At 50.5% G+C, this 25,963-nt stretch overlaps 1 protein-coding gene across 1 annotated transcript; it reads right to left on the bottom strand.

Moving 5' to 3' along the window:
* Nucleotides 1-1,209: 1,209 nt before the first annotated feature.
* Nucleotides 1,210-22,351, bottom strand: Dhx37 (DEAH-box helicase 37). Its single transcript, XM_050146600.1, has 27 exons — nucleotides 22,178-22,351; nucleotides 19,837-20,006; nucleotides 19,076-19,188; nucleotides 17,941-18,280; nucleotides 16,917-17,065; nucleotides 16,360-16,452; nucleotides 15,334-15,430; nucleotides 14,126-14,239; nucleotides 12,956-13,057; nucleotides 12,735-12,849; nucleotides 12,319-12,414; nucleotides 12,025-12,107; nucleotides 10,823-10,967; nucleotides 10,035-10,111; nucleotides 9,566-9,798; nucleotides 8,532-8,643; nucleotides 6,595-6,701; nucleotides 6,320-6,508; nucleotides 6,024-6,148; nucleotides 5,815-5,931; nucleotides 4,795-4,967; nucleotides 3,599-3,713; nucleotides 3,353-3,490; nucleotides 3,101-3,195; nucleotides 2,944-3,017; nucleotides 2,232-2,329; nucleotides 1,210-2,109 (listed from the first exon to the last, which is right to left on the bottom strand). The coding sequence occupies exons 1-27, from the start codon at nucleotides 22,278-22,280 to the stop codon at nucleotides 2,024-2,026; spliced, it is 3,459 nt and encodes a 1,152-aa protein (XP_050002557.1). The 5' UTR covers nucleotides 22,281-22,351; the 3' UTR covers nucleotides 1,210-2,023.
* Nucleotides 22,352-25,963: the final 3,612 nt, after the last annotated feature.

Below are 25,963 nucleotides of genomic sequence, written 5' to 3'. Positions count from 1 at the left end.
CTCATAGGATGTATGGTTTTATATAAAGCCTAGGACCCACAAGAGAACACACACTATTTGTCTGAGGTTGGCTTAATCTTCTTAGTAGTTTAGTGGCTGAAAGAAATCACCTTCTTACACAAACCGCATTTTCCTTACCGATTCCTTACTGTGACGGGAACCCGGCTGGTTGTACAGCTTAGCTAGTGTCTGTGATGTGCTGCCTTGCAGTCCTCTGGTAAATACCCAGCAGGGGCACTGCTAGGTACCAAAGTAGATCCTTCTAGGGTTCTGAGGTGCCTCCTTATTGACCTCCACTGTGGCTACACTGGTTTTAATTTCCAGGATTGTTGTGCAAGGATTCCCTTTGGCCTAGGCTATGCTGGAACTCAGAGATCCCCCTACCTCCCTCTGCTGCCCAGATTAAAAGCACACCCAACTACCATCCAGCTATTTGCTATTTTCATGTACAGTGTCATTTTGACTTGTCTGAAATCTCATGTAGCTGAGATTTTTTTTATTAAAGATTTCTGCCTCTTCCCCACCACTGCCTCCCCTTTCCCTCCCCCTCCCCCTATCAAGTCCCCCTCCCTCGTCAGCCCAAAGAGCAATCAGGGTTCCCTGCCCTGTGGGAAGTCCAAGGACCACCCACCTCCATCCAGGTCTAGTAAGGTGAGCATCCAAACTGCCTAGGCTCCCACAGCAAATACATGCAGTAGGATCAAAAACCCATTGCCATTGTTCTTGAGTTCTCAGTAGTCCTCATTGTCTGCTATGTTCAGCTAGACCGGTTTTAACCCAGGCTTTTTCAGACCCAGGCCAGCTGGCCTTGGTGAGTTCCCAATAGAACATCCCCATCGTCTCAGTGTGTGGGTGCACCCCTTGCGGTCCTGAGTTCCTTGCTCGTGCTCTCTCTCCTTCTGCTCCTGATTTGGACCTTGAGATTTCAGTCCGATGCTCCAATGTGGGTCTCTGTCTCCTTTCATCACCTGATGAAGGTTAATATTCAGGAGGATGCCTATATGTTTTTATTTTATGTATGTGTGTGTCTGAGGAACCAGAAGACCTAATCAACCAGATCCCCTGGAACTGGAGTTACAGATGGTTATGAGCAGCCATATGGAAGCTGAGACCCAAACCCAGGTCCTCTGTGAAAGCAGCGAGTACTTTTAACTGCTGAGCTATCTGTCCAACCTCCTGTGTAGTTTCGATGGGCATTTCTCAAATGGCTCATAAAGCTGAGTTTTACTTTATTATTAATGTGTTTATCTGCACACATTATGTACGTGCCTAGACAGCCCAGAAGAGGGAACTGAATCCCTGGAACTGGAGTTACAGATGGTTGTCAGTTGCCATGGGGTGCTGGGAATCCAACCAGGCCCTCGGGGAGACCCGCCAGTGCCATCTGCACCATCTCGTAAGTCCAGGTTGAATGTTTTGTCTTGTCTGTTGCTGGTCACTTTCACTTCAGCTTTTGAAAGTTGTGCATTTCATGCCAGGTGGTGGTGGCGCACGCCTTTAATGCCAGCACTGAGAAAGCAGAGGCAGGTGGATCTCTGTGAGTTCGAGGCCAGCCTGGCCTACATAGGGAGTTCCAGGACATCCAAGGCTACACAGAGAAACCTTGTCTTGAAATATCAAAAAAAATAAATAAACAAAAAACCAGAACTTGTTGTCTATGGAAGTCAAAGCAGGTCCTTCCACCTGTGTAGAACAGGGCTCTGGGGTGAAATTCGTCCAACCTTTCAGAACAGTCCCTGAGTTACACAAGTCTGCAATGCATCTGCTGCCTAAGATGCTATGAGGCTGGACAGGTGTGCTTGGGGGAACGGTCCACTTCCCTGTCCCAGTGTAGCCCCGTACAACCACAGGTGCTAATGTCACCTGTCTATCTTGTCAAAAGAGTCACAAAGAAGGCACCCACGGTCAGTGCAGCAGCAAGCTTGGCTCTGAATTGGGTCAAGGTAAAGAAGGGCTTCCAGGGCCACGGCGAGTCTCCTGGTAGCAGCCTAGGAGTCGGTTGACTGTACAGCTGAGTGTGTGGTCAGCCATCAGTGATAGGGGGCCAGATCTTCTCAATATCTGTGTGCATAGCCTTTGGGAGCCACTCACAGTACTCAGTCAGCAGGACTGTGGAAAGAGGTGGCCAGGGTTAGAGTGCGATGACAGGGACTTGCTTGGCTGGACACACCACCATGTCCCATGGTATGGTTAGGTCCTTCCTCCCTCCACCCCAGCCTGGTCACACTCACATCTGGGGCTTTTCTTCCATGCAGCCAGCAGGGCACCACGGGAGTCTGCCTTCTCAGCCACAAGGGCTTTCAATAGGCTCTCTGTCCTAGGTTGCAGCCTGTGGAGAGGGGGCAGCTGACTAGACCCAGAAGGGATGAGTGGACACCCAGCACAGAAAGCCTCCTGTACACAGTGGCAGCCCATAGGGTCCACCAGCCCCTTGTGGTATACAGATGCTCCTTATCATGAAGGTACACTGGATTAAGTTGGGTCCTAGCACCAAGACTGGGCCCATATAAGAAGGGGACACAGAAGGCCGGGCGGTGGTGGCGCACGCCTTTAATCCCAGCACTCGGGAGGCAGAGGCAGGCGGATCTCTGTGAGTTCGAGACCAGCCTGGTCTACAAGAGCTAGTTCCAGGGCAGGCTCCAAAACCACAGAGAAACCCTGTCTCGAAAAACCAAAAAAAAAAAAAAAAAAAAAGAAGGGGACACAGCGAAGAGGAAGAGGCAAGATTGGGATGATGTAGCCACTAGGAGAGACAGGTAGGGAGAGTTCTGGGTAGGGGTACAGGGTCCCTGAATCTTTTAGGGGGGTGAAATGTGCTAGGCGCACTGAGAGCTCCAGAATGAGACTCCTGTGGCTGTCATCCCCAGCATACACGACTGGCAAAGCAGCGAGGAGCCTCTCTGCTACTGCCCGCCTTTACAGTCTAGGAATATACCCTTGTACCTGGCCCAAGTCTTCAGCATGGTGCTGGGGCTAGACAGCAGGCAGCTCTTGAATGAAAGCAGCTTGCAGAAGACCTGGCGAGAGGGCATAGGCTGGCTGAGTAAGCCTGTAGTTCATGACACACAGGAAACAGGCCACAGGTAGCCCAAGCACCTACCTGTCCCTCCAGCAGAAACCGTGCAAAGTACTTGTAGCGGTCAATGCCTTCAGGAAAGTCCACCTGCACAGCAGGGAGTGGCCAGCCCACGCGGTCTGGAGGATGGGAACATATGATGAAGGACCTATGTTAGACTCATCCTCCCAAGCCCATCAGAGGAGCAGGAGAGCTAGGGTAACATCCTCAGGCACATATCCAAAAGCAGGGCATGGCTGCAGGTGGCCAGACATCAAGGAAGTGACCCCGACTTACAGAACACACTGGCCCGGTGGCAAAGTACCCGTCCAGACTCTGGGCAGTAAGTGGGGGCTGGCTCCTCCAGGGGTGCTTCAAACTGGCAATAGGAAGGCAGCAGGGACGGGATCCACTGGATTTCCACGGTAGAGACACCTGAGGCCAGTAGAGGGCACAGTCAGGAGGCCTCACATGCTCTTCCAGACAGACAGGGTGTTCTACAGGTATCACCCTGTGACTTGAGCCCTGGCCACTACACAGTACCTTTCATGTACATTTTGGTGGTCTCCACGATTTCCTGGTAGATCACGAACTCAGGCAGCTCTTTGAAGAGTACAGAGCTGGGATGGATGAAGACAGGGTCATCTAAGAGAGGAGTCTGCAAAGAGAGGTAGATGGAGGATCGTTTAAAAAAAAAAAAAAAAAAAGCCTGAGTTCTCTGGGCCCTTCAAGTCCAACTTTCAGGATCCAACCATCAAGTCAGAGAGCCAATGACCAGGTCCTACTCAGGATGCATTGCTCCTTGGCCATCAACAGAGCTGAAACATGGGCCTGGGAAGATGACTCAACGAATAAAAAACTTGCCATGCAAACCTGGTGACCTGCTGGATGTCTGCCTGTGCATGTGTGCCCCCACACCCTAAAATAAATAGAGAGCTAGGGCCCAGTGAGTCGGCTCAGTGAATAAAGGCACCTGCCACCAAGCTTAGTAATGTGAGTTCATTCCCTGGGACCCACATGGTGGAAGGAGAAAAAGATTTCTGAAATTCTGTGACTTCCGTATGTGCACCACAGACAAATGTACAAAGTAAAACGCAATCTCCATGTAGGGGCATAGCCTGAAACCCGAGCACTTGGGAAGTTGAGACAAGACGATCAGCCTGTTTCAAAAACCAGAAGGTGAGGTCCTTGTGTGGATAGACCTTAGACAAACAATACTGGGGGACAGAGGTAGCCCCAGCACACCAAGTACCACATAGGTCCTTCTGGTGAACTGGTTAGTACAGGAAAAACCAAAGTCACTGGGCAATGGGTAGAAGGCTCAGCTTTCTCTGGGGCAGAGAAAGCAATTTCAGTTGACTGTGTTGTCTACACTGAACATAGTAAAGCCAGAGGGTTGACTTTATGGTGTAAAACGCAAGATTATTTTTTAATCTTGAAGCTGGGCGGTGGTGGCACACGCCTTTAATCCCAGCACTTGGGAGGCAGAGGCAGGCGGATCTCTGTGAGTTCGAGACCAGCCTGGTCTACAAGAGCTAGTTCCAGGACAGGCTCCAAAACCACAGTGAAACCCTGTCTTTAAAAACCAAAAAAAAAAAAAAAGAAAAGAAAAGAAAAAAAAAGATAGAAAATAATCTTGAAGAAGCTGAGGGTAACATCCTAACCTCCAATAAACAGCCCCAACTTCCTCTTTGTTGGGGCTTTCCCAGAAGTCATAGGTCCAGTCACCAAGGGCCCACCTTGTAGGCGTTCCTCCATTTGGGGTCTAGCAGATCCTCACTTTGAACCCGGCGGGCTAGGTGGTCACCCAGGCCAGCTGTCATGATTTGCCGCAGATAGGTCACCTGGCTTTCAGTAGGTGGCTGCATTTTGGGGTCCAGGAAGAGCCCGGCCTCAGGGCACACTGTGTTGACTGGGAGGAAGGTGAGGAAGAGGTGTGTGAAATCTAAGTCAGAGGAAGTCTGCCAGGAATCACCTAGCACTTGGGTCCCACCCACGTAGTATCTGATTCTGAATCACAAGTTAACAGTGGCTCCGCCCAGAGCCCCTTCCAAGGCCAAGGCTTAGATTCCCTTGCTTGCAAAGCCCTGCCAATGGACAGCCATTCCAGGTGGTAGGATAGTTACAGGAACCTCAGTTTCATCTGTCCCCTCTGCGAAAAGGTGGCCTGCAGGGACCTGTTGCCACACATGAGCACCTGTTGTTGGTGTCAGGTGGCTGTCCACAATTGCAGGCTGTTGCATCTGAGGACAGACTGCCTAAGTGTAGCAGTGGACACGATAGCAAGCCCCAGTAGTGCCCTGATACTGGGCAAGTATGGGCTGCAGAACAGCCATTGATCTGTGAAGCCTGGAGCTGCTGGAATAGCACTGAGTTCCCAATTAGCTTTGGAGAGGGATTAGGCTGCCCAGATGCCCACTCTGTATCATAAGGTGGGGACATTCCTTGAGTCCTAGAGGCTACTGACAGGAGCCACCTGTAGCCTAGTGTGAGGCCAGAACTCTGCGGACATGTGGAGGGAAGAAAGGTTCTGGCTGAACAGAGGAAGAGGACCAGAGGGGTATGGCCAAGGGACAGACGACCTGAGGGACAGCCTTCTGGGTGAATGTGCAAAGGAACCTGTCTAAGGGCACTTGGAGCTGACTTGGGGTTATGAGTCCATCTTAATGGGCAGGCAAATCATTAAGTGCTAAGAGTCTCCATCACAGCAAATGTGCAGAGAGCCCAGACGTCTGCCCACACTGTTGCCTGGGCTGTACCTGCAGTGGTCAGCTGGCCACGGAGGCGCCGGATCTCTAGCATGGCCTTGTAGCGCAGTCCATTAGCACGGCAAAATTGTGGTGAGCAGCCGGCGTACTCACAGGCTCCCACAGCACCTGTTGGGCACAGTAGGGCGTTCTCACTGGTTGGCTCCAACCCACTCCAAGCTACCAATCACCCTTCTCCATGCCCTAGAGATGGCACCAACCCAGTAGCACCATGAGGTCACCAAGCTTCAGAGATTCCCCCTGCCCAGCCCAGGTCCTCTTCATCTGGGCCACACGGGCTCGACGGCCCTTCAGCTCTGCAAGTTCCTCTTCGCTGGCAGCTGGTCTGTAAACATACACATGGCCCACTGGGCTTCAGCCCACTGCCCTCTGACCATCAGCGTCTCCACATCCTCACCGCTTTACCCTCTTTCACATATAGCAGCTCAGTTCCCCAGGCCACCACTGATCAAAGAGGGCACACAGGGCTCCAAGGATTAGACTGTCACCAACCTACCTGTCTAGCTCCTCAAAGAGCTCACGCACAGTCATGGCAGCCACAATGGCAATGGTGTAGGGCAGGCAACCGTGCTGCTGGCTCAGTGCTAGCATCTTGGCGTAGCGGGGTGCCACGGGGAAGGTGGACATGGTTCGTCCCAGTGCGGTGATGGGGCAGCTTAGTTGTGACATCTGCAGCTTTTTCATTCTGGGGACAAGAGTCACAGTGGGTAGGAGCCATGGAGCCTGCACTTGGAGGCTTTGTGCATGCTTGGGTCCACCCTCCCCCACTACCTTTCATCTTTCCGAGGCGCCTGCAGAGCCCCCAGTGCAATCAGCAACTCCTCGGCGGCAACAAGAGCCTCCACAGAGGGAGGTGTGGGGAACGGGAAGTTGATGACCTGGGTGCAGGAAGGTAGGAGAGGAGAGGGGCAGAGTGATGCAGAGAAGCAAGTCTCATGAGTTCACACAGGCTGTGCCAGGTACTGATCCGGCTTCCCTCCAGTTTGTCCCCAGGGTCATGATAACTGGGACATGGGTCCTGAGTGCTCAGGAAGTTGTCAAGATCTCTCTAGGTCCATCTGCTAACATGATCCCAAATTAAACCTACGGTGTTCCAGGGGCCATCCTTGTCAACTAAAATCTAGAAGTTTAAAAGCAATGACATACAAATCATCATGCAACACTTAGAAAAACAGCCTGACAATTAAGGTATCATGCTTGAAAAATATAACCATGCATGCCCACAGGTGGCCAGAGGGATGAACATCAAGTTCTCAATGATGACCTAAAATATGTGAGTTTTCTTAACTCTGAACGGGTTGTTTGTAAGAAACAAAAAGAAAAATCACTATGGATTCGTAATCCTTAAAAGGACAGATTTCTTCCCTAGAATTCAACTCAAGACGAGGGCAAAGGCCTGTGCCACTGCACACAGTGAGGTTACAATCTTCTTAAGAGACAGAGTCTTGCCAGGCATGGTGGTGCACACCTTTAATCCCAGCACTTGGGAGGTAGCAGCAGGCAGATCCATGTGAGTCTGACCCTGGTCTACAAAAAGAGCTCCAGGCCAACCAAGGCTGTATCACCAGGCCTCGTCTCAAGACAAAGGGAGAAAAACATGGTTTTATTCTTGTGCTGAAACTCATGTTTCAGGCTGGCCTCAACCACAGCAATTCTCCTGCCTCAGCCTTCTAAGTGTTGGAGCTATAGATGTGAGCTATGATGCCTAACTGAACCTGGAACTTCTATTCATCCTGTTTCTACATCCTGAATGTTGGGGTTTCAGGTATGCACCCCATATTGTTTATGTAGTGCTGGGTATAAAGCATTTAGCCAATCAAGCTACATCCCCAGTCAAGGGTATATTCTTTATTTTTAAAGTTTTTTTTTTCTTCTAATTTTAAATTTGTTTGTAATGTGTCTGTGGATACACATGTGCCATGGAGCAAGTGTGGAGAATGGAGAACAACAAGCAGGAGCTGGTTCTCTCCTCCCATCATGTGGTTCCTTGAAACTTAAGTCCACAGGCTTAGCAGCAGGTACCTTTACCTGCTGAGCCATCACCCTAGACCAAGACTATATTCTTTACTTTCAAAACTTTCTTCTGGGTTCTGGGACAGGACCAGGACCAGATGCATTTTCAGCCATCTGGGTTCTGTTACTTACTACATGTATTTTTTTTTATTTAATTTTTTAATTAATTAATTTATTAAAGATTTCTGCCTCCTTCCCTCCACTGGCTCCCATATCCCTCCCCCTCCCCCAATCAAGTCCCCCTCTCTCATCAGTCCGAAGAGCAGTCCGGGTTCCCACTACATGTATTCTTGAACAGAGACCGTCTCTTCCCTGCCTTGGTCTCATCTGTTAAGTGGGTATCTGGTTGTCATGGAGCAGAGTTAGGCATGGCATGCAGCATAAGCAGACCCTCTTTGCTGGACCACCTAATTCTGGAGTGGGGACAGGAACCCCAACTCCATCTGAGGACTATGCCAGTGAAGTCAAGATTCAGGGATCAGCAGGACATCTCTGAGTGCCCACGAACAGCATGAGACCTGGCTGTCCATAAGCCTCTGTCCCCAGGGGACTGGAAAGTTGTCCTCACTAGAGACTGAGGGTCATCTGGGCACCTTCTAACAAACTTCAGGATGCTACTTCACTTGGTTTCCCTGTCTGGGTGAGGCTGAGGACGGACTGGGAAGGCATGGAGGAGGTTACTGCCTGAGACTAACCTTCTCAATGTTGAGGGCCTTCATTTGCAGGATCAAGTCTTCCACTGGTCTGCGAGTGATCTCTGGGGGAGGAAACTGCTCAAAGTCCCCGAAAACAGCTGAGGAATACAGCCTTAAGAGGGGAGAAGTAGGGATCAGAAAGAAGAAAGTCAACCATGCCTGCCAGTCACAAGGCCAGGCCCTCGTCTCACCAGTGGCAGTGAGCCCCACCTCCAGCTACACCAACTATATTCTCTTGTATTTTCTAAGTTTTCCCTTCTGAAAGTTAAAATGCTCAAAGAGACATCATTAGGAGAAAATACTGACCAGTGACATAACTGATGAGGATCTACCTCCTGGACTTCAGAAGAGCCCTCAAAGCCATCAGCAGACAGTCAGAGCCTAATTTAGAACTGAGGACAGGTTTGAACAGAGAAGGCACGAAGAAGATGCTAAGGGCACTTGCCTGAGGGAAACACAGACCCTGCCTCATGCGACTGCAAACAAACAACGGGGCAAAGGTGTAAGATGAGAACCTGGGCACCTGGCTAGCGGCTAGTTCCTCCACTACTAAGCATTAAGCCTAGAGCTCCACACAGACAAGGATAAACACAGACATCCAAACACAGGAAAAGGGAACAATAACTTCAATGTGCAGCAGGAAAGGACGGTAGCAATGTGACAGGGCAGTGCAAAAGTGACTCAGCCAGCAGAAGCATGTCAAGACGATCCCAGAAACTCATCACACTGGGTGGTGGAGCCTAACAAAAGGGAACACCTAATGGGGATGTCCACAGGGAAATGACCACTCACAGGAGCCACTCGCTGCCTCAATGGTGGTGACAGCTCAACTATGGAAGCACTTTAGAAGTGATTACTTCTAAATTAGTGAATTAGCCACCACCAACACAGCAGCCAAGGGGAAGGTAAAGCAGCCAGCAAAGTGGGAAGAGCTGTAGAACTCTTCCCACTCTGTAGGACACAGGGCCCACTTGCTACAAAGGACAGCAGCAGTTCTGCTTCTCAACGCCCGAGTGCAGGAATAAGCGACCTACCTGTAGCAGTGTCCTGGCTCTGTCCGGCCTGCACGACCAGCCCGCTGGTCAGCGGATGCCTGGGAGACCCAGGTGACACGGAAAGAGGACACGCCTGTGACACGGTCATAATAGCGTTTTTTAACCTTCCCACAGTCCACCACATACTTGATGCCGGGGATGGTCAGGGACGTTTCAGCCACATTAGTGGCCACTACGCACAGTCTTGTCCCCTCTGGAGGAGGTTTGAAAACCTGGGGTAGGGGGGCAGGCAAGACAACATAAAAATCAGGTGAAAATCTATGAGACAACAGTAGACAGATTGCTCTCAGCTACGCAAGAACCATAACTGTCCACCAAGCTCCAAGCACAATCATCAGGAGTGGTTTCTATCATTTCCTCCACTACCAGGGCTAGTCAGAAAATAGATGGAGAAGCACTTGAGGCTTGAACCACCCCACCCTAATGCTCTCAAGAGCGATCCCATTACCTGTGCCTGCTTCTCCGGGGCCAGCAAAGAGTAGAGTGGGAGCACGTGAAGAGGTAGGGAGGCATCTGGCTGCTCACCTGTGGTCAAGCATGGGACACTGGAGTCCAGGCTGGACAGATGGCATAGGCATAAGTCTAACTTTAGCTGTCTGGCAGCTCCTCATCTCCCCACCCCCAGGTTTGAGGGTTCGTATTCAGATACAGTACCAGGAAGCCCCTGAACGCTGTTACTGCTGCCTAGCACAGGCCTGTGGTGCCTGCCTAAGAGCAGCATCCTGAGAGCAAGTTGGTCCGGGTGTGTGTCTGGGCAATGTGGCAGGCTGTGTCTGTATGGAAGGAGCCCTCTCCATAGAAGTTTCTCTCTCAAAAGATACACAACCTATACTGTGTTCAAGACAAGCTTCTGAGTATCTGGGACCACCTAGTCCACGCTGGACAATAAGAAGCTGTCCCATCAGCATACTCAAGAGGCCCTGAGAATCCAGATGCCTTTCCTGTTGCATGAGGCCTATGTGAGGACAGGAAAGGCCAGCCTAGGGATGGTGACTCCAGCACTACTATAACAAGTATTAGGATCTCAGGAGACTACAGTGGACAAAGCTATCAGAAAAGCCCACCCTCTGTGCTCACATACCAGCAGGAGCCAGGATGTGTTTGGTCACATGTATGAGGACAGGACTTAGATTCTTCTGGTCCCAGGGTCAACAGGGCCTATCATGCAAGAGGGGCTCAGCAGCCCATGCTGAAACCAAGCAATGAACCCGAGGGCAGAGTTCTGCCAGGCCACACCTTCATTTGCCTCACTGTCACCCAGGTCCAGATCCAAGTCAGAGCCCAGGGCCTCCTCTTCGTCGTCCATCTCCGCCTCCCTGTCCTCATTGCCTTCACCGGCTGGCAGCACAGAGTAACTGTCCAGGTTGATCTGAGGCAATGCCTGGGTGAGGAGACGTCAACACCATGAGGTCAGGCAATCTAGGTGTGAACAAAGCCACACACAGGGGAAAGACGAATTTGCTCACACAGGGCATCTCCTCACAGGGACCTACGAGGTGAGGTCACTGGACAATAACCTCTGCCTCAGTTTCCTATATTAAAAATTAGGTATGAGGAGCTGGAGAGGTGGCTCAGAGGTTAATAGCACTTGTTCTTACAAAGGACTCGTGTTTGATTTCTAGCAACCATACCATCTCTAATTCTAGTTCCAGAGGACCTGACTCCTTCTTCTGACCTCTCCATGTATCAGGCATGGACACGGTATACATACATACACACAGCAAAAACTCATGCACATAAAGTAAATCAATCTAAAGAAATATTCCTTTCAAAGGTTAGGTGTGAGTCAGGTGTGGTGATGCACACCATTAATTCCAGTGTTCTAGAGGCAGAGACAAACTGATCTCTGTGAGTTCTAGGCTATCCTGGTCTACATGGCAAATTTCCAAATTTGCCAGGATTACATAGTGATGTTCTAGTTGAATAAGTAAATAAACAAATAAATTAGATATAAGCATGGGGTCATCCCACAAAGCTGCTCTGAGCTATATACACAGTTTAACAAGCTGCCTGGGCCCCCTTAAGTGTAAAAGAGGGTAGAGTGCTATAATTTAGTAGCTACAACACCAACACTGCATCCAGCTATCAGGGTGCCTGTGGTGGCCCCTTCCTTGGCCTGCCCCCCAGCTTCAGAAAGCAGATCTCCCTGCTTCAGCAAACAGCCACAGCTCTATTTATGCTCCAGGATCCTCCCAGGGAGACCTTGTGCTGTAAGTCACGATGCACCCCCACTTGCAGCCCCCATAGCTGTACTATCCACCAGGACACTCTGCTGTGGAATGGGGATGGACCAGTGTGGCCCCCAGGAACCCCACATGGCTCGTAGCCATCTAAGATGAAATACTTTCACTTTCATTTCACTCTAGTTATACTTAAGCCCAAAGAGCTACATGAAGCTGGCATCTGGACGGCACAGGGCTCCCCAGACTTCCGTGTACCATGGCCTGGGCCTTCTTGGCCCTCGTCCGGGACTTCTTAAACCTCCGCATCCCTTCTGCTGAGTCCTTTTCCTCTTCCTTTTCTGGAAAGAGAAGACAATGCAGGAGCTGGTACTTCCCTCTCGTCACCCACAGCAAACTGCTGCGACGATGAGCGTATTACTGTGGGGACACAAAGGTGCAACTCTCCCTAGGGACACTTAGGTGGAGGCTGACACCCCAACTAGAGCACCAGTTGCTAAGCCCAGGCGTAAGGGGGTGGAGGGCTTTGACAGGGAACTGTGGGTCAGTTACCTTGTGGCTGGGAGCAACGGTTGGGGAAGGCCTTCCTAAGCCGGCGGCACAATGCATGCACCTCGGCCTGCCCCGTGAGAAACACCAGGATGCCGCCTGCAGAGAGAATGCAGCCAGAGAAATAGGTACCAGGTAGGAAGGAATCAATTACCCTAGACCAGCAGAGTGGTGAGGGGCACCTGACAGATGGCAACACAGCAGACTCTCAGGGACAGAGACCATCTACGCTTGCCCTCCTTTTCGAGAGGATGCTTTCACAGTCCCACTTCTACCTTAGATGTGGGGCAGGGGGGTGCGGGAGCTAAGGCTCAGGAACAGAAACCATGCCACTGCGGTTTGACTGTAGGGTCAGAGGGCTGAAAGGCAAACCCGAGTCTTCAGTGAGGGAGGGATGTGCCAGTCCCATCAGGCCTCACCTGCAGGCAACATCCGGTGGATCTTGCAGATCTTCCGAAAGCACTCGCCGCTGTAGTCATCCAATGGGGTCCGCTTGTTGAAATGGACTGTCACAGGGAACTGCCTGGACTCAACCTGTGACAGTTCACAAAGGTATGGAGATGGGGCCTCCTTCCTGTGACCACCAGATCTCACACGTCAAGTTCAGGTTGAAGCTGGCAGGGGCTTACCCAAATCTTACCTTGATGACTGGGGGAGGTGTGGTAAACAGCCGCTTGTTCTGGGTGAAGTCCTCTACCCGGAGTGTGGCAGACATGATGATCAGCTTGAGGGGCAGATGCCTCTGTGAAAGACAGCCTGGTGACTCCACATGGAGTTTTGCATCTCTCAGCCCCGTGTTTACATATAACCAGCAACTGCATTCCTCAGGTTGCCCCCAGGAGAAACGAGACACAGTCACAGGGAGCCTGTCCACTGGGGTTCTATAGGTGACACAGGCCAGAGACCTGAACATGAGGCGAGCTAAAGGGGCCATGGTGGGAGTCCACCTTCATGAAAGAGGCAAATGAAGAAGAGGATCAGCACTGGGATGGGGAGGGGCTCAGCCATGGGACCCAGTGTTCCTTTCTGGAAGGACATAGAATACTCTACAACTGACTGAATAGAGACAGCTGGACGTTTCTGAGCTGAGAACTCCCCTTACCCACGGTCCATCCTGCTTATGGTCACATTTTGGGGAGATTATCACTGGTCCTTAGGCCCTCCCTGGTACTTGCTGCCTGTCTCTTTATCAAACTCCAGCTCACAGATCCTGAATTTGCCTACTGCCTATCACCCTGGCCAAACGGTGGCTCCAGGAAGGCAGGAATGGCAGATCCTTTCCTGGTCACTGTCCATTACTACCGACTTTAATGTGGCTGGGTACACGGCACTCCCAGAACACCCACCTCTTCACTGAGCTGGTCTACTGAAGGACAGAAACAGGGCTGTTCATCAAGTTCCCTTCAGATAGCATGTCCCCAAAGCTGGTCCCTCACATCCACTGTCTGAGCACAGAGCTGGAAAGAGGAGCAAGCTTGGGGAGGGAAGAGTAGGCCTGGGGAGTAGAAGAATCAACTCAGCAGCCCTACAAACCTAAGAGAGCCTGAAGCTCTGGGGGAATCCTTTAGCTGGGTCCAGCAAGGCCTTCCCAGCTTTAGCTTTTTGCCTGAGCCTCTTGGATGTGGAGCAGCCACTCACCATGCACGACACTGGATCAAGGCCTGTGAGTTAGTACGGGCAGCACAAAAAGACACAGCCGGCACCAGCAATACTTCATGCCCAGGGAAGGCCGTGTTTTCTGAGACCCTGCCCAGCCCAAGCCCCTGACAAGGCAGCATTAGTCTGCCATGCTTGTGTACTTCCTACACACCTTGGTCCGGAGAGCCACAATGCGTGACAAGAGGCCGAGAAGGATGTCTGTGTAGACGCTCCGCTCGTGGGCTTCGTCGATGATCACCACTTTGTATTTCAGCAGCAGGAAGTCCTAAGGGGATCAGGAGTTATACCAGAGTGTCACCAAATCCCCACAATCACGGGCACTGAATTGTGTGAACAAATCCCAGACTGCACCCACCCCCTCAGAAGCTCCTAGAGGCCCCCGGGAGAAGCAGATGGGCATCCTGATTGTCTGCAGCCATTATGCATGACCAGAAGCCAACTGCTACTGCACACTGCAAATTCTCCTTTTGGAAAAAAAATTTGCTATTGTAGGGTGTGGTGGTACATGCCTTTAATCACAGCAAAGGCAAAGGCAGGTAGATCTCTGAGTTCAAGGTCAGCCTGGTCTACAGATTTCTAGAACAGCCAGGGCTACACAGAGAAACCTTGTCTCAAAAATAAATAAATAAAATAGTAATAATAATAAAAAGATCTTGTCTTTTATTAACCTTATTTTTTTTTTTTTTTAAAGGTGGCTGGAGAGACAGCCGTGGGTGCTGGGAACCGAACTCTTTATATTTATGGTTGTGAGCCTAGCCTTATTTTCTTTTGACAAGTTAGCTATCCCAGGTTATCTTTGAACTACATGACCAAGAATGACTTTGAATTTCTTATCCTCCTGCCTTTAAGTCAGTGGTTCTCAACCTGTGGGTCATGAACCCTTTAGGTCAAATGACCCTTTCATAGGAGTCAACTATAAGATCATCGGAAAACATGGATATTTACATTACAATTCATAACAGTAACAAAATTATAGTTATGAAATAATATGAGAAACTGTATTAAAAAGTTGCAGCATTAGGAAAGTGGAGAACCACTGTTCTAAGGGCTTGGATAGCTAGTTATTTTTCTTTCTGTAGGGCTGGGGTTGGAACCCAAGGCTTCATGCATGCTAGGCAAGCACTCTGCCAATTGAGCCAATGTCCCCAGTCCTTCTAGAAAAGATGAATACGCAAAGCCACATTGCTCACTCACCCCAGACCCTCTCTGCTCACGCTGACCCTGTGCCCTCCGTCACTGATAGCTTCAGCATACTGATCAAGCAGCTGAAGCTCCGAGAACGGACCCACTCAGCGGGACGACGCCAGTGTGACACTCCACTCCACCCGTGTCTTCCATGAGACACTGCAGACAACTGACCTTCTGGATCTCTTTGAGCAGCACACCATCTGTCATGAATTTGATCCTGGTTTCTTCAGTCACGTTCCCTTCATAGCGGATCTGGTAGGAGATAACACTGTGGGGAGAGGACGCATCTCAGGGAGGGTGATGTCTCCAGACAGGTAGCTGGGGCTTTGGCTACATGGTCCCTTCAAGAGAGACAGGGGAGGACCCTTCCTAGACATGCTCGTTCCAACTCTGGTCTCTGGGGCCAAAGATGGGGGCAAGATTGAGTGATAACCAGCCTAATGCCACCAGACACACTGCAGATCTAGGACAGAGCGTGCGTGGCAGGGCTCACTGAAGACGAGCAGTTCTTTATTCCCAGAGCCACTCAGACAAGATGGTGGAGATGCTACAGTGCTCGGCACAGGTGGCAGCTACTGACACCAGCCCTAAGGTATCTGGGGCTCATTATCTTATTTGTGAACATGTAAACATTTTACAATAAAAGCTAAAAATGTAGAATTTGGAGGGGAGGGGCTTGGTGACAGAGTGGTGTCCTAGTACATGCAAGGCCCTAAGTCCCATTCCCAGCACCACAGTGTAAAGAAATCTAAGTCCCTGGCAGAGGATTGCAGAAACAGAATTCTGGGTTTTCATGGCTTTATACACTGGCTCATTAGCTAGCTACCACTTGTTCACAGCGAAGATATTTTGTCCCTTAATAAGTGCTGGGTCCTTCTCTGCTCTGCAGCCCCTGCCCCAGCGGGTTAAGAGGGCTCTGCTGGACCATCCCTGGAATGAGGCAAAAATGACTCCCACCACACCTGTCAGTGGTGGCGCACACCTTTAATCGCAGCACTTGGTAGGCAGAGGCAGGCAGATTGCTCTGAGTTCGAGGCCAGCCTGGTCTACAAGAACTAGTTCCAGGACGGGCTCCAAAGCCACAGAAAAACCCTGTCTTGAACCAACCCCCCCCCCAAAAGACTCCCAGTGTACCCTCCTTCCAGCAAGACTGCAAAGACCCTCTATCCCTCTATACCCCAGCAATCAGGGCCTCACCGCTGTGACAGATTCATCTCCTTGGCCACACGCTGGGACATAGCTATGGCAGCCACTCGGCGGGGCTCTGTGACACCGATGATGCTGTCCTCACTGGGGAAGAAGACACATTAGCCATGCCTGTCTGTCCCAGAGTCACCTACACTCCAGGGTCAGTGCCGGAAGATGAAACCCAAAGCACAGGGTACAAACACCGCTTGCCCAGTGTCAGGACAGCACAGCCACAGGACAGTGGGGGCAGCCCAAGTTCCACAGATGGGGACCTAACAGAACTTGGTATACCGCTGGGACACATTTCTAAGGGATACTGTTAGGATGAGGAAGTTTCATCTGGGGCGGGGGAAGGGCTGATGTGCATCCTGAACAGATGAGGCCCATGTGTGAGCTGGTAAGCCAGAGAAAGCCAGATAACAGGGATGACAGATACACCCTGCAATGCTGAAGGGAATACTAGAACTCTGCATCACCTTGGCAACTTCTCTGTCTACTGGAGCTCAGGCCCTTAGCGGTTCCACTGTCCCCCAAAGAGTAGAGGGACATCCCTGACCGAGCCCCACCTGCTGTAGCCAGCTTCGTAGAGAAACTGGGGCACCTGTGTAGTCTTTCCACTGCCAGTCTCGCCACACACAATGACAATGGGATGCTCAGCTACTGCCTCCATGATGGTTTGCTCTTCAGCGAGGATTGGGAGTTTGAGCCGTTCTTGCTGTGGGAGAAGTTAGAGGGAAGGGCTGCAGAACAGCAGGCGGAGAGGGTACCCCGCTCACACACAGATCATGCATGGTACACAGTGTCTAAAACGGATAGGGAGGGGCTAAAGAGATGGTTTGGTGGTTAAGAGCACTGGCTGCTCTTGCAGAAGACCTGGGTTAGATTTCTAGCCGGTACATGGCAGCTTATAACCATCATCTTTAAGTCCAGTCCCAGGGGGACCAATGCTCTCATCTGACCTCTGCAGGGACACATGTGGAATACATACATACAGGCACAAAAAACACCCATACATATAAAACTTAAAAATTGTCTTTTTAAAAAATAAAATAGTTGCCAGGCAGTGGTGGTGCTTTAATCCCAGTACCCAGGAGGCAGAGGCAGGCAGATCTCTGTGGGTTCGAGGCTAGCCTGGTCTACAGAGAGAGTGCTAAAACAGGCTCCAAAGCTACACAGAAAAATCCTGTCTTGAAAAACAAAAACAAAACAAAACAATTAAATAAATAGCTGGGCAGTGTTGGCGCACACCTTTAATCCCAGCACTTGGGAGGCAGAGGTAGGTATATCTCTGCAAGTTTGAGGCCAGCCTGGTCTACAGAGCAAATTCCAGGTCAGTCAGGGTTGCTACACAGAGAAACCCTATCTCGAAACCCCCAATAAAAAATTAAATAAGATAAAAGGCATAGCCACTGGGTTGAATGGCTAAGGAGAAGCAACAGCCTGGCCCCAGGAACAATGCTGTACCACCCAGGCCACATGAGAGCCCCATAAGGTGGGCATGACCACACCCCCTTCTTAGAAGTAGATACCGAGGCCTCTCCACCAAGATCTCCCATTAGTCTGTTTCTAACCCCAAGGAGAAGAACACACCTGCATTTCAGGGCTGCGGTTCACAGGAATGAAGACGGCAGGCTTGGACAGGGGTGGAGGTGGGGCAGAGGCTGGTGATTTTGAAAATGCAGAGGTCCCAGATGGAGGGGGCTGCGGGGTGGGGACAGGGCTCTTGGCCCCAGAAGGAGCTGGTGGCAGATGCACTGTGTCTGCCCCCGTGCTGCCCTCAGGTTGATCAACTGTGTCCTCTTCGGGCTCTGAATCCCCTGCAGACTCAGATTCTTCCTCTGTTGATGATGATCTGTGGCGCTTCCGGTGGGCCCCACCAAGGCTATTGACTTTCTCCTGGCCCTGAGCTGCTGGCTGGTCAGGCTTCCTCCTGGGAAAACAGAGACTTCAGGCAGGGACCTCAGGACATCTGACATGGCCATGGGGGCACCTCACCATGGGCCAAAGGCCACACCCCTTTGACCCCAGGCCCTTTGCACTGGCTGTTCCTCCTCTGAGGTACATTTCCTGCAGATTGTTACACTCAAGTGTCTACTCAAAGTCACCTACCAGGTACACTGCGTGTCACTGGGCTCAGTCCCAATTGCCAATCCCTTTCCTAGATGCTCCCTTGTCTCCGCCTTACCTTTGGCTCAGTTTTCTGTTGCAGGGTATATTAGTATTTGGTTAATGAACACCTGTACCTTTCAAAAGGAAGGGAGTATTCTGCTCCTTGTTCTACCTCAGGTCCCGTGAGGATGAGGCACTACACACTCAACCAATAGCAGTGCCCTAAACAGAGAAGCTGGGGGGAGGGGGGAATCAGTGTGTGGGCGTGCACACACATGTTGGTCTGGGGTGTGCTGTCCTGTAGGAATGCCAGCTTGGGACGACCCCAAAGTTGTAATGGTCAAGCCCAGGTGGGAAGTGGGCTTTCAATGTGAAGCCTCAGAACTGAACAGTGACCACAAAGGACCTCAAGAGGGAGCCCCATGGCAAGTGCAGCCTTTGCGATATGGGATCAAGGTCATGAGTGGTTCGAAAATGTGACCTACTTGTGACACATAAGACGCCAGGCAGGAGCACGGCCTTTGTCAGAAGAGCATTCAGTATGGATAACCCTCCACACATTCCCACCCATGTAGGATGCCATGAGCTGTGAGCCCCCTCAGGCTCTGTGACTCACTCTTTGGTATGATACATGCGGTCCCCAGTGCCCAGCTTGGCTGTAGTGTAGAAGAGACTCATCTCGGCTTCTGAAACTTGGACTTCACTCAGTTTCTGGAGCAGTTCGGCACGCTGGGAGACGCACGAGAGCATTAGTTATCAGGTAACTACTGACTGCTGACCGGGTCCCAGGACTTTTCCTGGGAGGAGACCAGGGTTTCTCAGCCTAGTACTAGACTTTAAACCATAGGGCAGGATGTCACAACACAGCTATAAGGTCTTCTGGACAGATAAGTTAGCTCTGCCTTTGTCCTTACAAAATCCAGAGTAATGGGACACAGCTCTTCAGCACCGTGGTATGACCACTGGCTGTCCCTATGCCCAACAACCAGACTGAATAAAGCACGGAACCCCTTGCTGACCTGGGGACAGACATGATTGCTCATCTGGCCACTCCCTAGGCTACCCACAGGGCCACATAACTTCTTTCACCCTGTGTGAGCTGCGGCAGTCTTGGCTTCACTGACTTTGACAATGTACGTTCCCGTTTTATATACACACCTTCTCATGTATGTGTCATGACTTTTAAATCAGGCCAGCATGATCAGAGCCTTGGATGTCACATGTAGCTAGTGGCTACCGTGTCATGGTACAGACACAAAACACTCCTATCAGAGAGTTCTACAAGACAACCCTGCTGCAGGAAGTACAAGGAGGGATAGAGATGCCCGAGCCCCATGATCTGCAGTGCTGGGGCAGACTGGCCACGGCAAGGCGTACCTGGCTCTTCTTCTCCTTCTGTTCTAAGACTTTCTGTAGCACCTTCCTCTCCTTCTTCGTCAGGGGCTTCCTCTCTTTCTTTGATGGGGGTGGCGCCTTGGCCTTCTTCTTCTTCTTCCCCGGCAACACGAGTGCATTGCTCGCATCCACTCCTTTTAACACATCCTTGTCTGAAAAGACAGCCTGTCTCACCATGGTGCAGGAAGTCCTGGAGGGTCCTCGATGCTTACTCACGACAATATCAGGTTAGGTCACCGCCTCCTACAGGTGGTCTATATCACCTACGAACCTCTGAGTGCTGAGCAAGGGTCTGCGTTTCACAACTCTAAGTATCACCAAGCTAAGACGCAGGGGCTGAGGGATGTGGCTCTGGCAGAGGGAACCTAGGTAGCACGCTCAGATCTCTGGGTTCCAACCCCAGTACCACATAAAACCAAGCATGTTGGCACAGGTCTGTACAAGTGAGAGGGGAAGGCGAGAGGACCAGATGTTCCACCACTCCTGGCTACAGAAGCCAGCCCGGGATACATGAGACCCTGCAGTGTGCTAAGAGCTCAGCCACTGAGCTACGGGCTGTGCCACATCTACTTTTAAATTAAGAGCCCAGGAGTGCATGATTCCACAGAGGAACAGTTAGGCCCCATTTCATAGATATGGAAACAAAGGCCTAGGTAAGTGAAGTGTCTCGCCCCAAACACCTCATACTTCTAGATCTTCTCTGATGTCCTTTCTTACAAACTCACCACCTTCCTGATTCAACCAAGGGGTCAAAGAATACCTTGGGGAGGCAGTCTCCAATAGATGGTGGGGTTCCATCTGGGAATATGCTTAGTCTTAGGAGCCTGGAAGATACACTTGAATCTACTAGATTGCTCTCCAGCTTACTCTCCTCCCAGGCCAGCCTGACCCTGGTGGCCATGTCCTCTAGTACTCCAACCAACGCTCTTGCCCTCCCCCTTCTGGACCCCAGGCAGCATCTGAGATGGAGGGGGAAGTCCTTCTCACAAGCCCCAGCTCAGCAACCTCCTACCAGATCTCCTCTCCTTAGGGGCCGGACCTTTTTTTGGTGAGCCAAATCAGCCTTAAATAAATAGCATCTATCACAAAATTGTTTATGGCCCCTGAACTTTCTGCCTCGAGCAGCTGAATCGATAGCTGCTGGGTTTCCTTCTATCCTAGCACCCGCCGGGCCCCGAGCACCCACATCCAGAACTGAACTCACGTGGCTCCCTGGAATGACCCATACCTGCCTTCTCCAACAGCCTCACCACCAATGCCTATTCTGAGACTCATTCCTGTCACCTTTGTACTCGTACACAAGACCAGTCCATCAGCAAATCTAGCCAGCTCTCCTTCAGAATACACTAGGATCCAAACACTCTCTCCCTGGTCCAGTTATCAACTCGACCCTCCTACCCCATCATCCTTCAACCTGCACTGCTTTCCTGTAATGCCATAGCTAATGTGCCGCTGCTACACATTACCCCACCCTCCTCTGCTAAGCCTTTCTCAGCTCCCCGCTTCCTCTGAAACAGAGGTTGGGCATTGAGACAGGATCCTGCTTTGTACCCCTAGCTGGCCCGTACATGCGACAAAGTTCAGCTGGCCTCAGACTTACATGACATCGCTCCTGCTTCAGCCTCCCTCGGGCTCGGTTTATAGGTCTGTCTTGCGTGTACACAGCCTTTTGTTTCTTTGTTTTTTTAAGACAGGGTCTCAAACCTGTGTAACCCAGGCTGACCTCAAACTTTAGGGACCTTTCTGCCTCAACCTTCCTTCTCTTTAAAGTCTCAATCATCTCCACAACCCACGCACCCCGATGTCCCCTAGCCCCTGGGTTTCTTCTCTCATTTCTACCCACGGTCCTGACATCACATGGGAGGCCTTCCCCAGCACATCACCCACTCCTAGCTTTGGCTCTCTCCCTTTCTAGTACCTCTCTGCATGCCTGCCATAATCTATGCATTTTTTACCGTTTCCCTCTGGCCGTCTGCTTCAGGTAACCAGGCATGCCTGGAGTGACAGGACTTCCCACTTCCTATTCTATTGTCATTACTCCCGCAGCCCGGAACAGTGTCCCCGCTGCTCAAAGTGCCCCAGCACCCAAGCATTGCACGCAGCCTGATGCACAGCTCACAGGTCTGGGCTGAAACACACATTTACGAGTCTCTAGCAAGGAAACGATTATAGAAGGCCTGGGAATGGATGCAAAGCCCACATGTGCGCACCAAACTCCAGGCAGGGTCCCCACGTCGCAGTACAGGCAGGCTGTCACGCCCCCTGCTCGGGTCACGTGGAACCCGGCTCCCACTCCAGCGACCCTCCGGGCCCGACTCCTCACCCTCGAGCTCCAGCCGCACAGGGGGCTCTTCGGGGCCCTTGGCCGGCCGCGGCTCCGCCTGCAGCCGCCCCTTCACGTTGTAGCGGCGGCGCAGCTTCACCATGGCGCCTCCGCCACGCGCGCGGCTCTCTCAGCGAAACTCACTGGGACTCAGAACCAATGCTCGAGACTTCCGGTCTGCGCAGGCGCAAGAGCAGAACTTCGGGCGCTGAGAGGCGGAGCTGTAGGCCGGATCTGCCGGAAGGGGAAGCCGTAGCGAAAAAGGCGGGCGCAGTCCACCGACGGGCGGGGCCTATTTAATAAGGGGGCCGGGCCTAAAAGTGTTTGAGGAGCCGGAGGTTCCGATTAAACTGTCCTGTTAGCTGCAACCTGAGGACTTTTGAATTGCATACTATCAATTTGGGGCTGAAGAGATGGCTTAGAAGTTAAGAGCAGTGGCCAGCTCTCGGGTTTGATTCCCCGCAACCACAAGGCAGTTCACAACCACCTGTAACTCCAGTTCCAGGTGACCTCACGCCATCTTCTGGCCTCCGTGAGAACTGCATGAGTGTGCATACACAAACATGTAAAAATAAAATAACCAGCCCAGGCCTTTAATCCCAGCCAGAAGGCAAGCAGATCGCCATGAGATCAAGACCATCTTGGTCTATATATTTCTCTACATAGTAAATTGCAAATCAGCCGTATCTACATAGTGAGAGTTTGTCTCTAGAATGGGGGACAGGGGTTGTAGAGAGGGGGCTAAGTGGTTAAGAGCACTTGTTGCTCTTCAGAGGACCTAGTTTCAGTACCCAGCACCCACATAGTGGCTCACAGTCATTTCTGACTCCAGCGACCTCTTCCGAAAGGGTACTAGACACACGTGTGGTGCCCATGTATGGCAGACAGGCAAATTGGTCATGCCTAAATGAATAAAATAAATTTTTAGTATTAATTTGACTAAACTTGTAAAATATAATGTCTCCTCTCTTCTTGCTTTGCTCATCTGTCTTTTTCTGATATTCCCCGCAGGTGAGGTGCGTTAATTCCACAGGAAAATGTGTAAAATATTCCCACGGCAGGAACAGAAGATGTAAAAAAGAAGGCATTTTATTGAATGGTTTAAAACTCACTCTGTCACTTTGTCTGAGGCGTACTCGGAAGCATTTCTCAACCCTGTAATTACCCCGCAGATAGAACAGTTCTATTGTACCACACTTGTTCTGTTTGAGAGTTAATTTGAATGGCAGGTGGTGGCACAGTGAAATCCCCACTCTTGGAAGGTGGAAGCAGAAAGGTGAGGCCAGGTTCAAAGCTGGCCTTGTCTATGGAGGAGTAAGCTAAAGGGCAGGCTGGCTTACCTGAGGCCCTAGCTCTGCAGGGGTCCAAGAACACCCTGGAGAAAGACCCCAGACTCAAATAGTATGTAAAAGCAAAGAGCCTTTATTCTGCAGAAACAGCCAGCATATGCAGGGTCATCGTTCGCCTATACAAAATGGCAACAGCTCTGAGAGGAAGGAGCATGCAGGCTCCTTTCAAGCAAAGTTAGGGGAATTTCAGGAATGGTTAAGTCACCTCAAACATAACTGGTGAAGCAAGCAGCAGTTACATTAGTAGACTTTCAATTGACTGAGGCTTTATCTTTGGACATCCTTGGGTAAGTTTCAAGGGGGTTGCAGGAACTGTTGTTGAGACATTGTGGGGCTGACTTAGGCCTTGTTCGTGTTCTCTCCTTCATCTCTGAATGTAATTTATCAATAAAGGGTCCTTTGTTGGGAGAGACACCTGTTTGTCCCTCTCAGAGAAATGAAACCTAAATTCAGTTGTAGAAGTGGGAAAGTTTAAACCCTTCAGCTCAAAGGGAAAAAAAAAAGGTAAAAAGGGAGAAAAGAGGCCGAGTTTGGGTTGCAGAGCAAAATCCTGTTTCTGAAAAAAAAATTACAGGGTCTGAGGACACCTACCACTGAGTGCATATACCCACACACCAATGCACACACAACTACAAAAAGGAATCTTGCTGGGCATGGTGGTGCATGCTTTTAACTCCGGCATTTCAAAGTGGGAGTGTGGAGATAGGTGGACAGTCTCTGTGAGTTTGAGGCCAGCATGGTCTAAGATGGCTTGGCAGGTAGAGACAGTTGACTCCTAACCCTGACTATCTGAATTCAATCATGGATCACATATACACACAATTTTAATATTTTTTTAAGACAGGGTTTCTCTGTGTGTAACCCTGGCTATCCTGGAACTCACCAGGTAGACCAGGCTGGCCTAGAACTCACAGGGCTCTGCCTGCCTCTGTCTTTCAAGTTCTGGGATTACAAACATTCACTGGTTTAGCAGATAAAGGGACATCCCACAAAGCTTGATGATCTGAGTTCAATCCCCAGAACCCACATGATGGGTGGAGAGAACTGACTCGCTAAAACTGTCTTTCATATGCACACGGGAGCACATGCACACACACACACACACACACAAACACAGAGAGAGAGAGAGAGAGAGAGAGAGAGAGAGAGAGAGAGATAAATAAATGTAATAAGATAGCATATAAATAACAGAGATCCAGAAGATACAAAAAATGTCTTAGACAATAAGAAGAGGCACACACAGCAGCTTGGGTGTATTTCCTAAGAGTGAGCAGTAGAAGGGTCTGGAGAGATGGCTCAGAAGATAAGAACCCACAATGCTCTTGCAGAGGATCAGAGTTCAGTTTCGAGAACCCTCAGTGGGTGGATTGCAGCTGCCTGAAATTCTTGTTTCAGGGAATCCAGCACCTCTGGCCTCTGAGAGCACATACCCACGCACTGGTATACACAGAGTTAAAAGGAAACACTCCTGCTGGGCTCCGTGGTGCTGGTGCATTGTTTGAACTTCAGCCCTTTGAGGGGATGTGGAGGCAGGATGATCACTGTGAGGCTGAGACCAGGATGGTGTTACAGTCATTTCCAGGTCAGCCAGGGTTATATAGTGAAGCCCTATTTCTCTGGGGGTTGTATTATATTTCCCTCTAAAATACTTTGTTTTGGGGACCAGGTCTCACTAGGTACCCCAGGCCGACATGTTACAGAGATCTGCCTGCCTGTTTCCCAGTGTTGGGATTAAAGATGTGTGCTGCTTGCTGGGTGGTGGCGGTGCACGCCTTTAATCCCAGAACTCCGGAAGCAGTGGCAGGCAGATCTCTGTGAGTTTGAGGTCAACCTGATCCACAAAGTGAGTTCCAGTTCAACCAGCGCTGTAACACAGAGAAATCCTGCCTTGAAAAGCTTTAAAAAATATATATATTGCTATTAAGCCCTTTGAAGGTTTTAGCACAATGTGGTGGAACATGACTTTAATCCTAAAACTCCTGATACCAAGGCTGAGACTGGTGAGTCTCCAAGTTCTAGGCCAGCACGAACTTGAGACTCTGTTTCAAAAACAAACAAAAAGTTTAACATCACATGAAAATTGAAAATATCAGTAAAAATATATGAAAAGACAATCCATAAGTAAATCAAACCCCCAATAATATTTGAAACTTTTACAATTTAGAAGAATAGAGTTCAAAAGTAACTTTCAAGTTTTCTCTTATGTGGGTGCTGGGGATTTGAACTCAAGTCCTCAGACTTGTACAGTAAACATTCTCACCTACCAAGCCATCTCAGCTTTCATTTCCCCTTTTTGTGGTGCTGGGGATGGGCCCAGGACCTTTGCACAGGCTCGGTGCATGCTTCCCACTGTGCTGTGCCCTGGCCCCAGTGTTCTCTCTTTGGACTGGATCCAGGTTTATTTTCCATTGTCTCAAATGTCTGACTATACCTGGCT

Source organism: Alexandromys fortis, unplaced genomic scaffold (genome assembly GCF_014885135.2).
Source record: "Alexandromys fortis isolate MF-2015 unplaced genomic scaffold, M_Fortis_MF-2015_v1.1 scaffold_56, whole genome shotgun sequence".
NCBI lineage: Eukaryota > Metazoa > Chordata > Mammalia > Rodentia > Cricetidae > Alexandromys > Alexandromys fortis.
Note: the sequence above shows the minus strand (reverse complement) of the source record. Positions and strands in the feature narration are given on the sequence as shown.